Source organism: Tursiops truncatus, chromosome 4 (assembly GCF_011762595.2).
Source record: "Tursiops truncatus isolate mTurTru1 chromosome 4, mTurTru1.mat.Y, whole genome shotgun sequence".
Classification (NCBI taxonomy): domain Eukaryota; kingdom Metazoa; phylum Chordata; class Mammalia; order Artiodactyla; family Delphinidae; genus Tursiops; species Tursiops truncatus.
Window position 1 is genome coordinate 26,617,383 of NC_047037.1, and position 23,440 is coordinate 26,640,822.

The following is a 23,440-nucleotide window of genomic DNA, read 5'->3' on the forward strand; positions in this document are numbered from 1 at the left end:
TCAGGTTAATTAGTCGAGCACAGATTTTTTATCTGGAGCTGCTAAGGGATTTCATACCTTATTTCATGTTTATTTTCCCCATTCTACATATGGGGAGACTAAGGCTCAGTGAGATTAGCAACTCCTTGATTTTCCTTAAGTAGTGGAAAAGCTGCCATGGGAACTCTGGCTGTTGAGCAGCAAAGCTGAACGGTCAGCCGTTCTTCTATCCTGTCTTCTCACTGCACTATCAGCTGTAGTGTAGAGTAGTTATTTATTTGGGGTATTTTAACAAGAGGAGCATTTGAAATGGGAAAAGGTGGACTTATAATTTAAGATAGACATAACATTTTCATAAGATATCAGAGTATTTGTGTGTGTGTGTGTGTGTTTGCATGTGGGGTGGTGTGTGTGTGTGTGTGTTTGCATGTGGGGTGTGGTGACCAGAGCATAGCGATGGAGTTAGCTAGATCTAAGCTTACATTCCAGTTCTGATACTTACCAGCTGAATAACTTGGGACAAGTTACTTAAAGTCTCAGGGATGTTTCCTTATCCTTAAAACAGGAAACACAATAATGCTTTCGTAGAATTGTTTGTAGAGATGTGAGGCACTGTTTAGAATAGGAAGAGCTAACACAGATTAGACTTCCGGTGCGTCAGGTACTGTTCTATTGCACTATACATACAATGTCATTGAATGCTGATAAAAACCCTATGAGGTAGATAATACTATAATGCCCATTTTATAGACTAAGAAAGTGAGGCACAGAGAGGTTAACCCACTTGCCCGAGATCACACAGCCAATAAGTGGTGGAGTGGTTTTTTTTTGCGGTATGCGGGCCTCTCACTGTTGTGGCCCCTCCCATTGCGGAGCACAGGCTCCGGACGCGCAGGCTCAGCGGCCATGGCTCACGGACCCAGCCTCTCCGCGGCATGTGGGATCTTCCCGGATCGGGGCACGAACCCGTGTGCCCTACATCGGCAGGCGGACTCCCAACCACTGCGCCACCAGGGAAGCCCATGGTGGTAGAGTGTTTTTAACCACCAAGCTGTGAACTGCCTTACACAGGCTCCGCAAGATGAAAACTGCCTAGCAAAGCTTAGCTATCATCGTCATGCACAGCAGTGATTTTCAAACTGCTGTTGTAAATTAGCAGGACCCTTCCATTGAAAATAAACTTCTGGAAATCTGTCTATATATTGATATAATACCGTGAAGGTAGAGCTGCTTTGCTTGAAGTAAGGATGAAGCCTCCTCCCCCAACCCCACCTCATATAGCAGCCCTAAGTTACTTCTGGGGACACTGGGGTTCTGAAGAACCCAGTCTGAAAACCACGAATCCCAGCTTTTTGACTCTTTGTGTCTGTACCCTGCCTCCCTTTCCTGGTCCTGCTCTACCCCAAGGCGAGGAAATCATCAGCCAGAAAAACAGAGGCCAGAATATTTTCCCAGGGCCCCCGTCACACTCCCGCTTTTCTCCCCCACCCTTGGTGGCCGTGGCCGTGCCGGACCAGCTGGGACAGAGGGGGCAGATGCCAGGAGGAAATGCAAGACTCACCCGTTTTATCTGAGTTGCAGAGGATGGTTTCCTTCTCAGCCCTCACACCAGGGCTGGGGCCGTGCTTCATCCACATGGTGATAGTGAACTGATCCGTCAGGTTCTTGGGTACAACCCCGTCAGGAATCTTGGCACCCTGCCTGCCGTCGAACTTGAAGATCATCTCGCTGCTGTCCACCAGCAGTCCTGCGGTCCAGTTGGTGGCGGCGCTGGGGGACGGCAAGAGGTCGATGATGCCAGAAGAGGCTCCTGCAGGGGATGGGGACAGAAAGAACAAAGGGTCATTCCTCCCAGGGTGGGTGTCCTCACGTTCTATTTTCTGCTCCTGGGTCAGAATGAACTACTCGGCGTACTTACCCAGAGCTAGGTGCTCAGCCCGAGCTAGGTGACTCGGGAAAAGAAGGGTTAAATGCCATCCTTGCCCGTGTTGCTTACCGTCGGCTTGCAGAGGCACCAGTAACTTACAGACAAAAGTATTGCATGTGGGAGGACAGAGTGCAATTAACTATTATACAAGAAAAAAGTGCTGGAGGAATTAGAGAAATGAGATTACCCTGGGGGTTTCGATAAGCAGACAAGGGTCCTGGAGAAGGCCAGGGTTGGATTCGGATCGATGGATTCATTCACGCGCTCATCCATCCGTTACCCTGTCAGCCATTTATTGGGCACCAGTCGGGTGCCAAGACCCCTGCTGGGTGCCGGCGACGTAAACGTGAATCAGCACAGTCTCTGACCTGGAGGAGCTCAGACCCAACACATCGACAGACAACTGGGATGCAGTGTGATCAGAGCTGTGACGGGGAAAGTTCAGGTCCTGACCCCGCGAGAAAGAGTATGAGTCACTTTGCACTCACCACGCTTTTTTCCAACCATTCGTTTAGGCCAAACGGTATAGCAGTTGAGAACATGGGTTTTGAAATCAGCAGAACCTGAACCTGATGCCTGGTGGCGGCCTGGCTTGCTAGCCTTGTGACTGTGACCAGTGACCTCACCTTTCCGACTCTCCACCCCCTTCTCTGCCACCTGCCCTCCCAGCTGTTGTGGGAACTGAAGAAGAGACAGCACCTGCACTTGGGGCAGCATGCTTGACACGCGATGAGCGGAGCTCACTCCACGTTAGCTATAACCCTGTCGTTATTGTTAGAGCTGTTATTATTTCCGCTACCACTGTGATTCCAGGCTAAGGATATCCTGAGGCCGTGGGAGTGCCATAGACAGATTTGTGTCTTGGGAGAATCACACCAACAGCTTTGTGGAGGGGGGAGCTGAGTGAGCCTGCAAGGCTGGCCCAGAAGACAGGATGGCCCAGCTGGGAGGATAACTGGGCCGCCACGGACTTCCCACTGAAGCTCAGGTGCTGCCAGCAGTGTTCTCTGCATCCTTACGTCACACAGAGGGGCAGGGCTCAGCTACTCAGGGGAGGAGGAAGGTCAGGGGCTTCCTGATACCAGGAAACAAGAGCCAGGGAGTTCAAAGTATCCTCGGTGCAGGGGACCAAGTGTGTGTGGGCTCCCACCTGGCACAGCACTGACCCGGCAGTCGTAAATGGGTTTAATGGACAGTGGGTGTGTGTATTACCTGCCATTTGTCTGGGATCATTGGACTTCTGAATTCGGTATATCAGGGCCTCATGTCACCTAGGGGCTGCGTTTCAGAGTCAGCCACTACAAACATCTACAGTTAAAATGACACATGAAAATCCCTCAGGAAGGTACCATATTGGAAACCGATGTACTTCTTTGAAAATGTTTAACCTAGCCAGTTCTCCCTGCAGCCTTGGAACAGATGCCCATGGGTTTGCAGCTGAAAGCTGGCTGTGTGACCCATCTGTATCCTTAGAGCAGATGCTCTGCTAAGCCCTGTGAGGAGCTCGCCCTGGGAAAGGCCTCTGGGACCTGCAGTGACTGAGATGTGGCGGGGTGGGGGGTGGGAGTGGAGATTCCGGTTTCTTAATTTACGATCACCCTGCAGCTATGCTCATCAAGGGGAAGTGTGGGCAGCGTTGACTACGTTATTAATGCGTTTTTCTTGGGGCTTTTGCCTGGTAGCATGCCATGTTTATAACTGCCTTTTCTTCTACCCAGTGCCTCCGTGAGATGCTTCCGGGCATTACCCAATGCTCGCATGAGCCTGTCCATCCAGCCTCTTGTTCATGCCCCCCACCTCTCATCAATATTACTTGTTCTCCTATAATCCTTGAGACTTACTTGATGTCCATTTTACTTATCTGATAAGCTAATTCACACTAATGTTTTAACGACTAACAAAGCCTTAAAGCTTATCACCCTCCATAGGTATTTGAAAGAAGAACTCTATCAAGGTGGTAGCAGGTAGAGATTTGGGGGTGGCTGGGGAATGGGAGATATGTAGTCTTTGGACCAAGTTCATCTGCCTAGGACTCCCCAGAATAATGCAACCTGGCAACAGCTGCTCTGCCCCATGAGTGAGTTGGCTCAGACACCAGGATTTGTCCAGCATGACGACAGCTGGTGACTAGGGCTCACAGGGAATGTGTTGGTTCCCGAAATTTCAGGTGGCCAGGGAGACGCAGGCTGAGCACCCAGGGCTCCTGACTTCTAGCTCAAGCCAGAGCAGCCAACACAATCTAGCAGGGCCCAGTACAGGGCCCACACAGAGCCGCAGGCCTGAGCATGGGGGAACCAGGGCAGGGCTGACAGGGCTCAGAACTCCACCCTTTGAGGTTCCTTTTTTTTTTCCAGTACGCGGGCCTCTCACTGTTGCGGCCTCTCCCGTTGTGGAGCACAGGCTCCGGACGCGCAGGCTCAGTGGCCATGGCTCACGGGCCCAGCCGCTCCACGGCATGTGGGATCTTCCCGGACCGGGGCACGAACCCGTGTCCCCTGCATCGGCAGGCGGACTCTCAACCACTGAGCCACCAGGGAAGCCCCTACATTCTTTTTTATATTCTTTTCCATTATGGTTTATCACAGGGTATTGAAAATAGTTCCCTGTGCTATACAGTAGGACCTTGTTGTTTATCCTTTCTATAGGTAATAGCTCACAGCTGCTAACCCCAAGCTCCCACTCTATCCCTCCTCCACACCTCCCTTACTCCTTGGCCACTGCAAGTCTGTTTTCTATGTCTGTGAGTCTGTTTCTGTTTTGTAAATAAGTTCATTTGTGTCATATTTCAGATTGCACATATAAGTGATATCATATGGTATTTGTCTTTCTCTTTCGGACTTCACCTAGTATGATAATCTCTAGGTCCATCCAAGTTGCTGCAAATGACATTATTTCATTCTTTTTTTATGGCTGAGTAACATTCCATTATATATACATACCACATCTTCTCTATCCATTCATCTGTCAATGGACGTTCAGGTTGTTTCTATATCTTGGCTATTGTAAATAGTGCTGCTATGAACATAGCGGTGCATGTATATTTTTGAATTATAATTTTGACAGACCTTTATTCTTAGTTTCCTTGGAACATTTTATTGGGCACTGAGTGAGTGTCAGACCTGAATTAAATACTTCAATGCTTTTTCTTAGTTACTCATCAATGTGGTGAATACGATTATGATTCCAGTTTACAGATAAGAAACTTGAAGCTCAGCGAGCCTAGAATCACACCAGCTAGTAAGGGCAGCCGTCATCAGGGTTTGCCAGCCCTGAAGCCCACACTCCCGCTGCACCACCTCAAACAACCTGGAGGGAGATCTTGCAACCTACTGCACAGTTTAAAAAATTGAAGTATAGTTGATTTATAAAATTGTGTTAGTTTCAGCTTACAGCAAAGTGATTTGGTTATACATATATTCATATGTATATATTTGTATACTTTTTTCGATGCTTTTCCACTATAGTTTATTACAGGATAGTGAATATAGTTCCCTGTGCTATACAGTAAATTGTGTTGTTTATCTATTTTATATATGGTAGTGTGCATCTGTTAATCCCATACTCCCAATATATCCCTACCCACCCCCAACCTCCTACACATCTTACAAACATGGAAACTGAGGCCCAGAGAGGGGAAATGACTTGACCAGGATCACACAGCCACTCAGCTAGCTAGAGGCAAGTCCAGCTCTCAGACCCCCAGCAATGTTCTTTCTATCACACAGCATAGTGTCCTGCCAAGCCCAGCCCAGTTTTCAGGACCCCACCTCCCTGGACAGGTGGCTGTCCACAGAGAGGCATGTGCCCTGGCAAGGCCATCATTGTGGAGCTGTGTGTCTTCCCTGGTGAGGGGAGCAGCGTGCCACCCTACCTGACCCACGGATGTTGCCTCCTGGGAAGCATCACTCTGCATTTTACCAGATGGTGCAGGCTTTCACAGACTCAACAGATTGTATTTCATTTTTTCAGTGCACTTAAACTGAGAGACATTTTCCTTTCTCCTGAAGTTCTCGCTCCTTTCCCCAAAGGATCCCATGGAAAGCAGTGGGTAAACAGGATGCATAACTCAGAAAGGTGGAACAGAAACATCTGCACATCAGTGTGTATTTTTTTTTTTCCTTTTTTTTGCGGTACGCGGGCCTCTTACTGTTGTGGTCTCTCCTGTTGCGGAGCACAGGCTCCGGACGCACAGGCTCAGCGGCCATGGCTCACGGGCCCAGCTGCTCCGCAGCATGTGGGATCTTCCCGGACTGGGGCACGAACCTGTGTCCCCTGCATCGGCAGGCGGACTCTCAACCACTGCGCCACCAGGGAAGCCCCAGTGTGTATTTAAGACACCCTTAGGAACACTCACAAAGGTCCCTGGGACCACCACGTTGCTGAGAGTTCACACTGGTCTGGTGCACAGCAGCTGCAGCCTGAGTGCAGGAGGCTGACAACCAGAGGTGAGGTCTGGTTTGAAGGCCCTGAGCCCTATCAGGGTGGGGAAGCATCTCTGAGTCAGCAAGTAGATAAAGACAGGGGTGACTTAGGCAGATTTCAGGACGCACAGTGGAGCCAGAGCCCACATGGAGCCTGGGGACAGTGGTCACCGTCTGGACTTCTTAATTGCTGGGTTTGCATGCTGCTTTGGTGCCTTGGTGAGGGCAGAGTGTCCTTAGCATTTCACGGTAGGCCTGTGGCAATGGTGACAGACATGGAGCCTCAGCCATGCCTCCTCATGGTCCATCATGGGGCAGGGGGAAGGATGGCAAGAAGGAGAGGGTCTCAGGGGAGAGGAACGATTGTGCTCAAGGACACAGGCCTCATTCTATGGAGTATTCTCACGATTAGCAATAGCAACTCCACGTTACTTCATTAAACGCTTATGTAATGTCTAAGTTATGCCAGGTACTGTGGTGAGAATGGAGCAACGAACCAGATAGAAATGGGCCCTACCTCTAGTCACCCAGTAGAAAGTCTTTTAGTTTTGGCGTGTGGAAGAGTTCATCGCTAGAGAGTCTCAGGGGAAGCCAGGGAGGCCCTCTTGACAAAGGCTGTACTTGAACTACATGATGATAGAAAGCATTCTGTTCTCAACATACTTTTCTGACCCACTGATAGCACTTGGCCTTGTGACTTGCTCTGACCAATGAAATGTGAGTGCAAGTGACGTGTCATCTTAGGGCAGAAGCTTTACAAGCCAGTCCATGGTTCATCACATGTTTTCTCCATCTGCCATGAGATCAACAATGTTCTAGATAGAGGCCTTTCTGTTAGCCTGGATCCCAGTGGGAAACTAACGTAGAGCAGAGCCACAGTCAACCCGAGAAGGACATGTGGTAGGAATAGAAAACAAACCTTTGTTATTTGAAGCCAATAGATTTTGGGATCACTTGTTACTGCAGCATAACCTGCCCTATCCTGACTGATACACCACATTAAGTGACTGACATCAGCGGCTACCATTTGCACTTCTCTATCTGCATACCTTCAGGATAGATGTGGAGGACTTTCTGATGTCCTTTCCAGAGCTCACACCGTTGATCAGACTATCATTCCACCTCTGGAATCCTAGACAAGAGGGGTTCCTCAAAGGCCCTGAACTGTCCAGGTGAAGCACGCTGGGCTTTGGATGAGGGTGGTCAGCAAAGCTCTTGGGGTAGAGCCGTGGATACCCAGTTGCTGACCAGCCTGGGAAAGGCCACTGTAGGCAAAAACTTTCTCCAGGAATAGAAGGGCCTGCTGTATGGTAGCTGCGTAATTGACTGCAAAGAAGTCATATCCAAAGAGAAGCCCATTGCTCACTGTCGTCACGCGCGGGTCAGTGTGTGCACACTTGCTCATGTATGAGTAGTGACTTAATGGGACTCCCAACACGTATGCATCAGTTTTCCTTAGAGTCAGAGGCCCACTTCAGCTCTCTGAGAATGGAAACGCTGGCTATGACTGGGGGGCTGGTTCTGCCCCCCCTGGAAGCTCCAGCTGTTTTGAGGCATCTTGGAGGAACTGATGATGGCTTCCCCTGGTTGGGGTGTTCTGAAGGTATAAAAGCCTTGAACTGTGATTCTCAGTGAGGGCAAGCTCTGTTACGCTGCACGGTGTAGCAGAAAGCCATGGACTGAACTTCTTTTACATGTCTGTCTTCCCCAGGAGACTGAATTGTTAAGTGGTCTCACTAACTTCTAGATAACCTCACGAGTTAGAACATTTGGACACTGAACAAATATTTGCTGAATTAATAAATACATGAATGAATGAATGAATGGATTTGCTACGAAGACCTCCTGGACCCACAAGTGTATAAATCCCGTGAACAGCTCACCGACTGGTAATCTGAGCTGGTCTGACAGCTCAATCCCTTGATTTAGCAGAAGGGTCTCTCTCTGCAGCCTTGCCTTCAACAGGACCTGTCTTCAGAGCTCTTGACTCTACATGTAGAAAGCAGCTGACCCCGAGTGTCATATGGGGAGGTGCCGGCCAGATGCCAGGAGCCTGTGATTCCAGGGAGGAGAAGCCCTGGCCTCTGGTCTCCGAATGACATATGTGTCACAAACTGCTTTGCTGTTTATTGTAATATGCAGAGACTCAGGGGCACGGAAGTGAGCCTTTTCTTGGGCTCTGGTTAATGTCAAGTTTAATTTGGCCAAGAGTCACTGGGGCTTCATCATGCATTTCATACTCAAGGCAGTTCTGTGACACTTCACCTCGGGAAAGCCTGGGACTGAGATGGGAGATCCCTTCATCTTGAATCTCTGAACCCAGAGGAGGTGATAAGCGGCTTGTCCAACTTCCCCAAGAGGCCTGGCTTCATGTAAGCCAGTGGCAATGGGGGACCATGTTAGGCTAAGTTTGGTCCTACAAGCTGAAGGGGACACAGGTGCAAGGCCCTGTATCGTTTTTGTTTCAAGATGGAATGGAAGTGTTTCCATGCACAAACTGCAGGCAGCGATATGCTTGACGTCCAGTGTTCCCCTGGAAACGAAGAAGCCATTTCTGGTGCTACTGCACCTGTCCGGTGTTTCCCGACAGCAGCTTTGCCCAGCTGTTGTCCGACGGCCCCTTACGCAGGATCCCATCATTGCTCGTTGTGGAGCGACGTTGCAGGAGGAAGAAGCAGGTGGGCAGCGACCGGACCTCCACAAGGCGCCTCTGGGGAGACACCCTTGCCTGGCTCACCGCACAACAACAAATGTCACAGAAGCAACGCCAGAACTCAAAGACACCGGGAAGCGCCCCAGGACTGACCCTGGCGAGCACAGAGGGCAGGCGAATATTGACTTAAGGGAAGCGTTTGGAATGGCGAAGGAGAGAGAGATTCTAGGGGGAAGAAACATGAACAAAGGCTTAGGGATGGGAATGAACTGGGAACGGCGACAGATGGGGTACCCTGGCCAAGAAGAGGCAGGACGGCAGGGGGAAATGGGCTATAGGGACGGATCAGCAGGATGGAGGTGGGTCCTCGGGGTGTGGAGAGCCAGGCTAGAGCTAGGCACCCACACCTGGATGTTCCACAGGCCCAGTCATCACTGCCCCCTAAATCCGCCCTTGCCCTGAATTTGGTGGCTACTGGCTGGTGGCACTCTCGTCCAGTTAGATGCTCACATTAGAATCTTCTAAGATTCCTTCTTTTTCACTGCTGACAGCTAATCAGTGATTGACTCTTACCTCCTAAATCTGTCTTAAATTCATCCCTACCACCACTCCCTTGGTTCAGAAATCATTCTCTCTTGCTTAGACTATGACGATAACATCTTAATTGGTCTCCCTGTTTCCACCCAAAGTCAATAAAGATTTGTAGAATGAAAAATGCATGAACGTCGGGGCTTGAAGTGTCATGGTGGCTCCCTGGCTGGGAAACCCCGCCAGCAACTTGTCGACCGTCCACTGAAAACACAGAGAAGCTTGTCTCCAGAACCTAAGGTGCCCCATGGGAGTCAGGAATTACAACCCAGGCTCTGCTTTAGAAGCGATCTGGCCTGCCTTCCCCTCATGGTTTGGAGAGCGCGTGGGGCCTGAGGAAGCTGACCCCAGAGCAGATGGGCATCTGTCTCACTCATTTGCTCCTGCCCTTCTTTCCTGAACTCTCCCTCCGCCGATTCAAGAGTCAGACTCCTAATCTGGAGGCAGGAGTGGCCCTGCCCGTCAGGCTCACTCAGGGTTTCCAGAAGTGCGATGGGAGGGTGGCACTGCCGGGAAGGTCACCAGAAAGACGGGCAGACCTCTCTTAACAAATGGTCGCTCCCAGCACCAGATAAGCTCGCATCTCAGGGGAAAGTGCTTTCCTGACTGAATTAACCTGCCTTCCTGCCCCGCGAGGCTGGCAGCCCAGAAGCAATGAGCTATGCTAACAACCAGATGCAATCTGGCTCAAAAGTTTCTTCGCTCAGAAAATCCTTCTCACTCTACCTATCTCCTGGTCTCCCCTTCGCAACATTCAGAATCAAATCACCAGTGTGCGCCCTTGGGCCCATCTGATCTTTAACAAGCTGATTCCATCATCTCTTTCTAACCTGGAGGAGTTTAGGAAATGACCGTCACCCGTGGTGGCACGGGGTGGACTTGACTTATAATTCAGGTGCGCGGGGAGCGAAATGGGATATTCATTCAAAGTAAGTTGTCAGCGGAGCTGGCTTCTCCGCTCCCGGACTGAAGGAGAGAACCAGAGGCAGCTTTCTCAATACTGCGGGCCCCTGACAGCCATTTTCACAAGAGCAGTTTGGAATATGGAGGTCGTGGTGTTTTTCCGAATCTCCTGCATCATTCTGGAAAAACGTGCCTTCCCACATGCCCTCCTTGCCGGCCTGGTGACATGACAAATAGGACGCGGTGATACCCGAGCAGGGTGTGTTTCACATTCAGTTCTCAAATTGTCACTTGGTCCTTTGGGCAAGAGCTGTGTGTGTGAAGGTGTGTGTGTGGGGGGGGGGGGCGCACGCACGTATGTGCATATTTGTGTATGCATGTGTGTACCTGTGTGTGCCTGTATGCACCTGTGTGTGCATGAGTGTGTGTGTCAATGTTGAGAGAGAAAAACTGCCCTGAAGAGAGTAGTGGAGGGGTCCCCAGGAGAGGATGCAGGCTACGCTGTGTGTTCGGGAGTCTCCTTTTCCTTTGGTGGGGATGGAGTTACCCCCAAGTGTAGGCCCCGTCTAAGAGGAAGCTCTTTCCTAAGCTGCCCACAGCCCAGCTGGAGAGTCAGTGTGAGGGCCTGAATATTCTTGGAGAGAACAGAAATGAAGTATACGTGGTGGGGATGAAGGAGACCCATCCACCCGTGCACGGTGTGGTTTACCAAGCACATGGTACCGTCCCCCCCGTATTGAGTATCTTATTCCACAGCTGACTTGAGCGGTTTACGTTCCAGCTCCAGAGGCCTGGCCCGGAGTCACAGACCCTGAGCCAAAGAGCCCTTCATTCCCACAAACCTACCTTCAAAGTCTGGCTCTGTCACTTTCTATCTGCATGACCTTGAACAAGTCATTTTTCCTCTCTGGGCCTCAAATTGTCCATCTTTAAAACTGGGTGAATAAGACCCTCCTCAGTGTAGTGGGGAACTTAGCGTAGGGCATGTGAAGATTCTAGGAGGGTGCACACAGCAGGTGCTCAATAAAGCTAAGCTTCCTTGTACAGAACCTCCAGCAGCCTGGCTCCTAGTTCCGGCCTGCTCCTATCTTGGGGCGCCATCTTTCAGCTGCGGACAGCAAGCCCTCTGTCCCCCACACTTGGACTTTCCAGATCCCACCTCCACTCTCACCCTCGCTCTTCTCTTCTGACTTGGGCAGCCAGGCCTGGCTTCACCGGCCTGTGACCTGAACAATCACACGAGGCCCCCAGCTTGCTTTAATGCTTTGCTGTTGCTGCCTTAAAATTCTTAATAATTTTGGAAAAGGGCCCTGCACTTTCACTTGCACTAAGCCCTCAAGTTCCATAGCTAGTCCTGGGGGAGGAGACCCACCTCTCCCCAAGTGGCTGACACCACCCTTCACACTGGCCCCTGGGCAGGCACCTCTCTGTAAACCAACACAGTGGAAGGGATCCCTGTTCCTTCAGGCCCTGTGCTAGGTGCTCTTAAACACATGGTGTCGGGCTTCCCTGGTGGCGCAGTGGTTGAGAATCCGCCTGCCAATGCAGGGGACAAGGGTTCGAGCCCTGGGCCGGGAAGATCCCACATGCCGCGGAGCAACTAAGCCCGTGCGCCACAACTACTGAGCCTGCGCTCTAGAGCTCGTGCTCTGCAACAAGAGAAGCTACCACAATGAGAAGCCAGCGCACTGCAACTAGAAAAAGCCCACGTAGAGCAACGAAGACCCAACGCGGCCAAAAATAAATAAATTAATTTAAAAAAAAAACACACATGAGGTCATGAATCTCTATTTTACTGATGAAGAATAGAGGCTTTGTCACATCACTTGCCCACAGCCATGCAGTTGGTCCATGGTGGGATCTGATCAGGTGTGTCTGATGCCAAAACCTGTGCCCTCTGACCCTTTAACCATGATAAGTAAACAGTATCCATCCAGAGGTTACACATACCGATGAAGTGGGGAGGGGCGATTCTTTCATAATATAATAACATATGCTTTGTATATATTGTTTAAAAAAATAATTAAAAACTAATCTCAACAGGGAAAAACCTACCGCATAATTTCTGAAGGGATTTCTCAGAGTAGGTCTCGCGGTCACAGCCCTTCCCGATGTAGTTTGTCTGCAGCTCTGTGGTGATCTGGATGGAGGACACAGCCCCGTCGCACGTCTCCAGGTGGATGCTGGGGAACAGGGGCACGCTCCCTGAGCCAGGCTGGTACTCGATCCTCTTGGTCCAATCTGAGCAAACAAGGGAAGAATGACAGTAAGTCAGGTACAGACAGTTCCGCTATAACACGTGTTTTGAAAACGTGAATTTGTTCCACCACAATTGATATATTAGGAAACAATTTGAGGATAATGGGAATTTCACATTTGCTTATGCAAGATTTCTTGCACGAGAAATATTAGGTGAATGCAGAAACCTGCACCCAGCTGAGCTGAGCCGAGCCATGTAGGAATGTCCAAAACAGGCACGTGCACAGACCTCAAACATCTACCAGCGGCTCCCCTCACCACGTGTGAAAAGCCACACCCGCCTGGACCACTGTTACAACTTTCCATTCCCATCAGAAAACCCTCTTCACAGTAACGTACCAGCTGCAACCTTTCCTGTGTCCACTTCCACAAGCAAACCTCAGGTCTCTTCAAGTACTACTTATTGTAGTACTTATCTATTTCTACCACTTAACCTGTGTAAAAGTAACACCGTGCTAACGTTTTCCCTCTCTCTCTTTTTTACGTGTCACTGATGACGTTTTCGAGTGTCAAGCCCCTTGCCCCATTTTCCCCGTTTTGCCCAGCAAGGTGAGTTTTAGGAACGTATACCTCTGGTCACAAAATAAAGGCGAGCAAGGTAATTCAGGATTACATGAGGCCACGAGGTGAGGTGCAAGGACTCTTTCCCGAACATTCAGGACTGTGACCCACTTAAGGAGGGCTGATGGTCTTATCCCTGCTTTTTAGTGGAAAAATAACTTGGAGACAATACAATGCTGGAGAGGAACAAAATCACAATCAAAATGGTACCACACGAAACAGAGCAATCAACAAAAATGCACACCAAGCGTGAGTGTACACAAGAATGCATTGAAACAACGATAGCAGCCACTGAAAGTCAGAGGCGAGTCGAGGCCACGCTCATGGGGACTGGCAACAGCGCTTGCTGAGAGCGACAGCTGCCTGAGAGGTCTGTGCCAGCCTGAGCCAGGCTTGTGGGTAGAAGTCTGCATCATCAAGGAACATGAGTTGTGGTACTATTAGTTTATGAATCTCAAACATCTGTCACATTGCTAGATGGTATCCTTTTGCTAAGGTAGAAATGAAAAGCCATGGACTGCCTGCCCTCACCCTTGAGAAACTCAAGAGAGTCCTGCATGTAGGGTCATTCATCAGCCACCCAGGGGTTCCCCACAAACACCCCATGGGCCACCGGCCGCCACCTTGAGGAAACCAGTGGAGTGGAAGGGCTGGGCTTACGGACTGTCAGATGGCTTCGTTTGGTAAGAAAGTATTTATTTGTTTGGGGTTCTTATGTACCTGGCTCTGCTTGTAGCATCACGGATACAGCAGTGAAGGAGTCAGGAAGGGTCCCTGCCTTGTGGAGCTGGGAGAGACAGGCAGATAATGAATATGTCCATGCTGTCCTGTCAGGGAGGGTAAGTGCTAGGAAAGGAAAAGTGGTGACAGAGAGTGACTCCATAGATGGAGAGAGTTCCTGTCTGAGCCGAGACCTGAACGTCAAGGATGAACGCCCATGGGAAGCCTCAGAGAAGTTCATTTGAAGTGGATGCCGCAACGATCTTGGCTTGACTCAATCAGGTCAGGAGTTTCTTGGGAAGGTTAGTGAAGGTCTCCTAGCCTCAGGTACCTCATCAGTGAAGTAGGGACCACACTGGGGGGCTGAGGGCCAGGTGCAACCATGCGGGCCTGACATGCAGTAGGGCCCCAGTCCATGTTATTCCTTCCCCAGCGAGCAAAGGAGACGTGCATCCCCCCTGCACTGCAACCCTGCCACATTCCAGCTAACCAGGTAATTTGGGTTTAGCTCTGAACCCCTGCATTAACCAGCCATACTCTAAGGGGTTTCTCTGAGCCATAAGCAAAGATTGCACACCATGTTGTGGGGTTCATCACCAGGGAACTTGCCATGGGAGGATGTTTAAATGATAGCGACTACAAGTAAAAGAGAATACACCCAATTACATGTTTTTACTCAGAGCTCCGCGGAGCTGTGTCTTCTCCCGGAGGATGAGATCACGAAGCTGCTATAGCCCACGCTCTAGAGGTCAATCTAAAGGACCAATCACTGGTAGACAGGAGGGCTTTTTCTTAGATATATCTAAAACTCACAGTGCTGTAAGCAGAGGTCCGCACATGACAAGTCTCGTCGTGTCCTAGGTACACAATGTTTCATACTATTGAGCATTCAATCATGCCATTTCTTCTGCGTGGAGTGCCCTTTCTATTCTCTTCTGTCCGTCACCGCCCCCATGTAACCTTTCAGGATTTCTCCAGTCTGGGTTGAAACCCTCCTCTGTGCTCTCACAGCATATTCGCCATTAGACTACAGTATTAGACGCCAAGCTGACGGTTACCCTGAATCCCCATCATTTTGCACAATGGCCGGCACAGAGCACATGCTCACTAGACAGTGGTAGGAAGTGTGAATGGATCCTGTAGGATATCATCTTGGAATTATCCATTCGTGTGCCTGCCTCTTCCTGTAACGAAGAACTCTTTAAAGGCAGAAATTGTGCGTTTATTTTTGATCCCTCCACACCTAGCTCTGAGCACAGGAAATGTTTGCCAGGTGGATCTGAGAAGCCTCAGAGACCTAACCTTGACTTCAGCCATGGCATCCCTTCTTGAGCCAGAGAGAGAAGCCACAGCCTGTTTGTAGCTTCTCTGGTACTGCCTCCGTCTGCCCCTACCCTCAGTCCTGCAGAGCCATCCATCCCAACAGCAGCCCATCACATGTTTGCTTTTCTTTGTCCTCAGCAAGGCAAGTGGTCCAGAACTGATAATGGAGGAATCTCTTCCCAATAATTAAACATGGTGTCAAGGAGGGGGCCTCTTTCCTTCCCTTCCTCACTCTTCTCTCCCTGGATCTTCCTTTTCTTTAGAGATACAGATTTAAAAATAATCAGGGAAATGGTTTTGTGCAGGGGGACCTTGGTATGGCCTTACATCAGTATCGATTCCCTTTATTCTGTGGGGACTGTGGGTTCTCTTTCTCATCTAGATATTTTAGTGGTTATCTCTGATGAGAAATTCCACATCGAGTCCTTTTCTGAAGGAGTGTAAATAAAGAAGCAAACAAATAACGAAGGAAAAGTCAGTGGAGGCACAGTCCTAGCAAAGTTTTAATTCTTTTTGCCGCCCCTGGGTAGAGGGGATGAGTCCCTCTCTGAAGAGAAATCAGGCACAGAAGAACTTTAGGATCATCACACCTGCCAGTTGCTTTGGTGACCTCATGAGGCTTGTTTTTGAGGGTTTATGAAGCGTAGGCAAAATTGCAACCATATAGTAAAAGAAATCAATGAAGCTTTCTGAGTGTAGCGTCCTGGAGACAGTGGGAAGCTCACACAAACATCTTTCATTTTCCAAGAAGGAGCTGGGGTGGGGATTAAGAGAGCAAAATGCAAGTCATCAAATTCAGCCTTTGTCACATGAAATATCTATTCATCTTCATTTTCCAGAGGGAAGGATGGCAGGATGGCTAAAAGTATGACCTTTAAATTCAGGGTGTCTGTGTTCAAATTCCAGGCCTCCCACTTCCTGTGTGAACTCTGGGCAAACTACTTACCCACCCTGAGTCTCAATAAAAGTCACACCTACCACCCAGGATCTGGGGGGATTAAATGCAGTCGTTTCAGCGTCAAACACAAGGGACATATTCAACAGTTATTATTGTTAAGTGATTATTTATGCAATAACATTTATTGCAGGAAATAAGGAGACATAAAATTATTAGCACCTACAAGGTGCTAAGGGCTTTTAGGTCTCTTCTTTCATTTAATCCTCCCAGCAACCCAGTGAGTGAGTGCTACTATCTTTTCTTTTTTTAAAATAAATTTATTTATTTATTAATTTTTGGGCTGCGTTGGGTCTTCATTGCTGTGCGTGGGCTTTCTCTAGTTGTGGCGAGCCGGGACTACTCTTCGTTGTGGCGTGCGGGCTTCTCATTGCGGTGGCTTCTCTTGTTGCAGAGTACGGGCTCTAGGTGCACGGGCTTCAGTAGTTGTGGCACACGGGCTCAGTAGTTGTGGCTCACGGGCTCTAGAGCGCAGGCTCAGTAGTTGTGGCACACGGGCTTAGAGGCTCTGCGGCATATGGGATGTTCCCGGACCAGGGTTCGAACCCGTGTCTCCTGTATTGGCAGGCAGATTCTTAACCACTGCGCCACCAGGAAAGTCCATGAGTGCTACTATCTTAATTGTGCAGATGGAAAACTGTGGCTGAGAGTTGGTGTGACTTGCCCACAGTCACAGGGCTCTTTTACAATAGCTCCTCCTTGATTCTGAGGATTTGCTGGAACTGAGAATGGTGAGTTTTACAGATTCATTTTTGTCTTTCAAGATTTTCAATTTTATTTATTTGTTCGGCTGTGTTGGGCCTTTGTTGCTGCGCGTGGGCTTTCTCTAGTTGTGGCAAGTGGGGGCTACTCTTCATTGCGGTGCGCGGGCTTCCCCTTGTGGTGGCTTCTCTTGTTATGGAGCGCAGGCTTCAGCAGTTGTGGCACGCAGGCTCAGTAGTTGTGACGCACGGGCTTATTTGCTCCGCAGTACGTGGGATCTTCCCGGACCAGGGCTCGAACCCGTGTCCCCTGCACTGGCAGGCGGATTCTTATCCCCTGTGTCACCAGGGAAGTCCCCAGATTCATTTTTGAACCTTCAATTTGCACTGATATATGAAAAAAAAAGACGATAATCTCTGATGCTCGTGAAGGATCAAGGAGTGTTGTCAGTTTTATCACTGCTTGACCTTAGGGGCAGTTTGTGTGGGTGAGGGGTTGCTTGGACACTGAAGACTGGAGAGATCTAGGCTTGAATCTCATCTCCTCCGAATGCGGGTCATGTGACTTTTGCAAAACAGTTGTCATCTCTGGGCCTCCGTGGCCTCATCTGTACATTCGGGATAGTTACACCTCCTCGTGGGCTCATCGTGAGCGTTGAAGGCTAAGGGCCCAACACAGCAACCTTCCTGCTGAAGCCTCATGATAGAAACATCCCACTCCTTGGTTCACAAGCTTCCTAAACTTCTCTGAGCTGTCCTGCTTGGAAACAAAATCTTTTCAATGTATAAAGGACCTAGAGATTAGTTAATGAATTGTGGTTCCACTGTTTTCTCAAATGAAGAGAAAGGAAGTAGACCACCTGTTGTTTTAATAGTCAAGCTCGATGACATCATAAGTATTCCTGAAAAGGTTAGCACTGGAATGCCTTCAGGAGCTAAATTCCTTCTCGGTGCATTAAGGATTTAGAAACAGGATGATGGCATTATAACTCCTGCTGAATTGGGGGAACATACATTTTCTCATCTGGAGAATATTAACCACTTGGAATGCTCTTATTAGATGCCTGTGGGTGGAACAAAGCTAATCAGAGACTTCTGGAAAGCACAGCCTTTGAGGGCTCTTGTAATCCAAGACACTCAGGTCCATTGTTCCAATTCTGAACTCAGAAGGGACGCAGAAGGATGAGAGGGACAGACACAGGTGTGTCCGAACATTCCTTTTTCCTTTATTGTTCATGTTCAAAGGGCCTCCAGCTCTTCCTGGTCTCACCTTCTAGCAGAGGAAGAAGCATCGGGTTTTCTAGGATTCATACAAGGTAAGTGGCTGGATGTGGGGATGCCGGGAGTGGGAGGGATAGGAAAGGGGTTTTCGCTCCTGATCAGGGATTGTTCAGGCAGCTGACATTCTAACCAGTCTCTGCAGGCATCAACCACCTGGCATCTTTCAAGACTTTCTCTTAGAAATAAGTGGCTTTGGTTTGGCACCAAGGGACTTCCTTTCCCCCAGGGCAAAGCCAGGGAGGTACCCACGCTTAATAGGGAGCATCTTTGCCTCCACTGGCCGTCCAGTACCTCTGAGTTGGGGGTGAGTAAAGAGGTAGAGATGGGCTGGAAAGGTAAGTGATCAGATGACAGATGCTGGCTAAGAGGTGTGGGTTTCATCTTAGGGCCAGTGAAGAGCCATAAATGGGTGCTTAGTGAGGCCATGAAGAATCTAGACTGTGCTTTGAAAAGATCACTCGGCAGCTGGCTTAGGGCTGGTGCTCATTTGCAGAACACTAGAACATTCCTGATTGCCACCTCTCCATCAACCCACTCAGAGAATCACCTCTGACAGTGTCACACGATGTGGAATTAACTTCAATTCAATTTAACTAAATTCAAGAGTGTTAACTCTGCAGCTGGGCAGACTCAGGTCTGAACCATGGCTCTGCCACTTCTTGGCGGTGTGGCCTTAGGTAAATCAGTGAACCTCCCTGAGCTTCATTTTCTCATCTGTAGAATGATGACAACACAAATCTACCTTGCAGAGCTGCTTTGGGAATTGGAGAAAAGGTAGGCAAAGCACCAGGAACAGAGAGCTACTGCCACCACTACCATCATCAGTCTTGTATCATTCTTATCTTTATTCTAGATGACATGTATTTACTGAGCACCTACTATGTGCCAGGCAGAGCCCCAGGCAAGGGAGGCAGAGAAGTGTGACTCATAACCCTTAACTGAATGGTGCTGACGGTCAGGGCAGAGGCAGCCACATGGCCAGCTTTCAGGCAGACAGAGGGACAGAGGGACAAAATGTGGGTCCCAGAGAACAAAGAGGAAGAGATAAGTTATCCCGACCAGGGTGATCAGAGGCAGCTTCCTGGGGGAAGTAACCTGGGCTTTGTTTTAATATAGGTGGTATTATTATTTAAGTGTGATAAGGCCAACAGATCAGGATATTATTGCCATTGATAAGAGAATTTGTTATACTCACGAGTCCCAAAGCGAGGGGGCCCACACCACTGGGGGCACATGGAGAAGCACAGGGTCAGTCAGGAGGCAGAGGGAGAGGGGAAAACCATAGGCAAGGGCCTGTACTGTGGTTTGCATGGGAAGGAAGAGGCGAGGCAGGGTAAGCAGCCTTAGGATCGCCTAGTTCGTATAATTTCAGTGGCCTCTGGGGCGTAGGGGCTGTCCCTCGATGTCTGGTACCTGGCCCTGGGGTGAGTAGGGCAGGTGAATGTTGGCTGGAGTATGAGAGCCTGATAAAAGAGGTGGATGGGGATGTGGGTTCTGGGTCGGTTGGTTAGTGTTTGAAAAGCAAAAGGGTAAGTTGTTTGCTCTCTCTAGGAATTACCTAATTGAGAGGGGCAGTCCTTCCAGGCTCAGCAAGTCCCCAGTTGTCAATGCATCAGGATGCCGACGGTAGAAGGCATGGTTAACACAGCACTGGAGAATGAGGGGCATTCGGGGGGCAGAGAGAACTCTAGGGTGTCACCACCATGGCCTTGGGGCTGTACAATGCCAACGGGTGCCATTTAGATGGAAAACGACATGAATGGTGCCCCCTGACCAGCAGCCTGGCAGGACTCAGAAAGCACAGACAAACGTAAGGCCAGGGGTGGGCCTCTAGGAGGCCTGGTGTGAGATGGGCCGGAAAGGAACTTTGGGGCCAGGTTACAAGGGACTTAAGTGCTAGGCCAGGGAGCGGCCCTTGTTGTAAATGGTAGTGAAAAGGGCTGGCTTCTGAGACTCGCCTTCTCTCTCCTCTCCCTACAGGGCTCCTGGGGTGAATTCCTCAGTATCCCAGCCTGACTTTGGGTAGGGCCATGGTGACACTTAGGCAACAGAGTATAGAGATGAGGGGTGAGGAGTCAGACGCCTGCCTTCTCTGCTTACCAGTTAGTGCTCCTGGGGCAAGACACTCTCTACCTCAGTTTCCTCATCTGTAAAATGGGGAGAAATTACAACTACATCTCAGGGAGCTGGTGTGAAAATTAGATAAGACCATACATGTGTTAGAGCCAGGACTTGTGCCAGGCCTGCATGACTCCAAAACCCAATTCCAAAAAGGATCCCTTGCTTTTCTGAGTTCATTTTCATTTAACATTTCCTTTTCTGCTGTTGTGGGTTTATAACCGTGAGATGGGACATTCAGCCAGAAGGAGGCAGGAGGTGGTGAGGAGTCCAGTCCAGGTTCCAAGACCAGCTTCATGTGCAGAAGGGCCCCATACTTGGTGTAACATTCTGCTGTCACTTTCTTGAAGATCTTAGTAATTTTAAAGCAAAAGGCTTTTCATTCTCATTTTGAACTGGGACCCACGAATTACATAGCGTCCTTTCCAGCTGAATAACCTTGGGCATGTTCCTTAATGGTTCTGGGCCTCAGTTTCTTCATCTGTAGAATGGGAATATTAATTACCCCAAAAGGAAGAGCCCAGGCTTTGGGGTTAGACCCAGGTGTGAGTCCCAGCTCTGCCACTTGGTACCACGGACAGGGGGGCCAGTCAGTTCCTTCCCTGCCTGAGTTTACTCACGCAAACACTGGTGATGTTATCACCTATTTCAGAGCTGCTGATTGGGTTTATATCAGATGACAAACGCAAACCACTTACCCTGGGCCCAACACATAAGAGGCACATCTACTTTTGAGCATTACATTATACGGCTTTCCCTTCCCCAATTAAAAACAATTACCTGCAGGCACAATTTAAAAAGAAAGAAAACACAAACTCTCTGAACTAATTACAGATATAAGGAATCCTTGCCCTTCCTTTATTACTAACCCCTTGGCATTTACTATACTTAATCTTCACAAGAGGATTTTATTACCTTTTAGTTCTTACTAAAAAGGGAGATCTTAATTAACTACAAAGGAGAAGAAGGGAGAGAAAAAGTACCCACGGTTCAGATCAGGGAGTACAATGCAGGTCAGCCCTCCGCCTGGTGGTCAGTCCCTGGCCCCTCTGTGGCTGGCCCTTCTCTTCCTTCTGAGAATTATTTACTCTTTGTTTATCACCCAGTCATGCTCTGGAGCATAACTTATACATCACTGTGCAGGGCCTGGCACATAATAGGTGCTCAATAAATATCTATGAAATGAGTGAGTGATTAGATGTATGAAAATCTACACACACACACACGCACACACACACACACTCTCCAATTTCATCAAAGGCGAAGAAGGCAGTCATCTGGAATTCAGAGATTCTGGACTGCCACGCATTAAAATGAAAAGGATCCAAGACGTGGCGTGTGTGTGTGTGTGTGTGTGTGTGTGTGTGTGTGTGTACACATATGTACACACCTCCGCCTGAGTTTGAGTGTCTGTGGACAAGTGTGTATGATGATGAAATTGCACTTACATATGCCTCCAATTTTGGAAAACTTCATGTATTTGCAATTTTTCTAATCCCCTGAGATGTCTCCATAAATGTCAAATGAAACAACTAGTAATTTGTCCTCAAATTTTGTCCTGCCTGTGAAGTTCTCTCTAGTTTCCTGATGACAGAGGGAGTCTAATTCTGTCCCAAATCATCACCATGGTTACCGACTCCTTGGCCTGATAATACCCTCACATCGTCACCTGTGATTTCAGAGTCAGGCATGTAGGTGGACAATTTCAGGCCTTATTCTGGGAGCACCTGGGAAACTTCAGACAGCTTCCTGCCCAATAGCTTCTCGATGAAGCCCGAGGCTTCTATCGTACCATCTTCCTTGGCCTGCCATTGTCAACCAGGAGAACCAGTGCTGAGAGGTAAGGACCATGTAAAGATGGCCTGTGATCAGACCAAGTTGGAAACATAATCCAAGTCTAAATCATTTCTGATTTTGTGGAGGGCAAGGGCAAGGGCAAGGGCAAGGACAGATTCTGGGGCAATGCTACTCACTGTGGTCTACAGACCGGTGTGGCCTTGGAACTGCTTGTTATAGTTCTGTCATAGAAATCCAGGGTAGCATTTAGAAATTTTATAGCAATTTGACAGAGTAATTTGACATTTGTTGAATCTAATTATACTTAAAAAATTGGCTTATATTTTGAATGCCTTTGCTATTTATTTCATTTTTCTAGAAATCTGTCTCTATTATATTTTTGTAAAATCATGCTCCATGATGATTGGGAAAAAAAACTGGTCCTTCCCCATAGATGATTTGAGAAGTGCAATACGGAAGAACAAATCTGTTTCTTTTACTTTAACCTTTGTATTCTGTTGTTTTTGCTTCCAGTTCAGAATGTTGCCTATAGCCTGAAATATACAGGATAGCCCATTCTCAAGGCTCTGACCTTTAAGGGTATAACACTTTTCCATTTGTATGGAGATAAAAAGTTGCAGAACAGAGCATAGCATTTGTCTTGTTGGAGGTTTGACTTGACCTGCCTGGACAGCTGCAAGAAGGAAGGATTCCAGCACCAAGAAGTTTGCAACAACTAACCATGCCCCCCCTCACCATGCCCTTAAAAGTGCTTTGCTGAAACCCTTGGAGGAGTTCGGGGGTTTTTTGGGCACGAGCCACCTGTCTCCTTGCATGACCCTGCCATAAACAGTTCTCTGCTCCAAACTCTGACGTTTCAGTTTGGTTGGTCTCACTGTGTTTCAGGCATTTGTAGCCTATCAGACATAGAGTGTACCTATGCTTTAATGATTAAAAAAGAGGGCACATCGACCAGAAGTAAACAACGTTCATGTTAAAAGTAAAGATTAAATGCCCCTCTTCTTGGGACGCCAATGCTGACACTCCTTTGATGATAAGACTCCCATCCCAGGTGCCGAGGCCATACTGACTCACTGCGTATGTGCCGATCTGTTCTTTTTTTTGAAAACCTGAGGAAGTATAACCCTGACTTGTTTAATATTCTTTGGTCTGACAAGATATAAAACTGTGCTGAAAACGCTGTTTCTCCAGAGCAGTTTCTGAGTCATCTGGGGAGATGGCTTCCGGGTTAGTCTTCAGTCTGGCTCAAATAAA

General features: G+C 48.7%; 1 protein-coding gene across 1 annotated transcript in view; it reads right to left on the bottom strand.

The window, feature by feature from the left end:
* CLSTN2 (calsyntenin 2) overlaps positions 1 to 23,440 on the bottom strand; it is a 634,053-nt gene that overhangs the window by 92,650 nt on the left and 517,963 nt on the right. Inside the window, exons 6-7 of the mRNA XM_033855350.2 lie at positions 12,527 to 12,712; positions 1,541 to 1,789 (exon numbers count right to left, since the gene is read on the bottom strand). Of these exons, the coding sequence (XP_033711241.1) occupies positions 1,541 to 1,789; positions 12,527 to 12,712 (435 nt within the window). The remainder of the gene's footprint in view (positions 1 to 1,540; positions 1,790 to 12,526; positions 12,713 to 23,440) is intronic.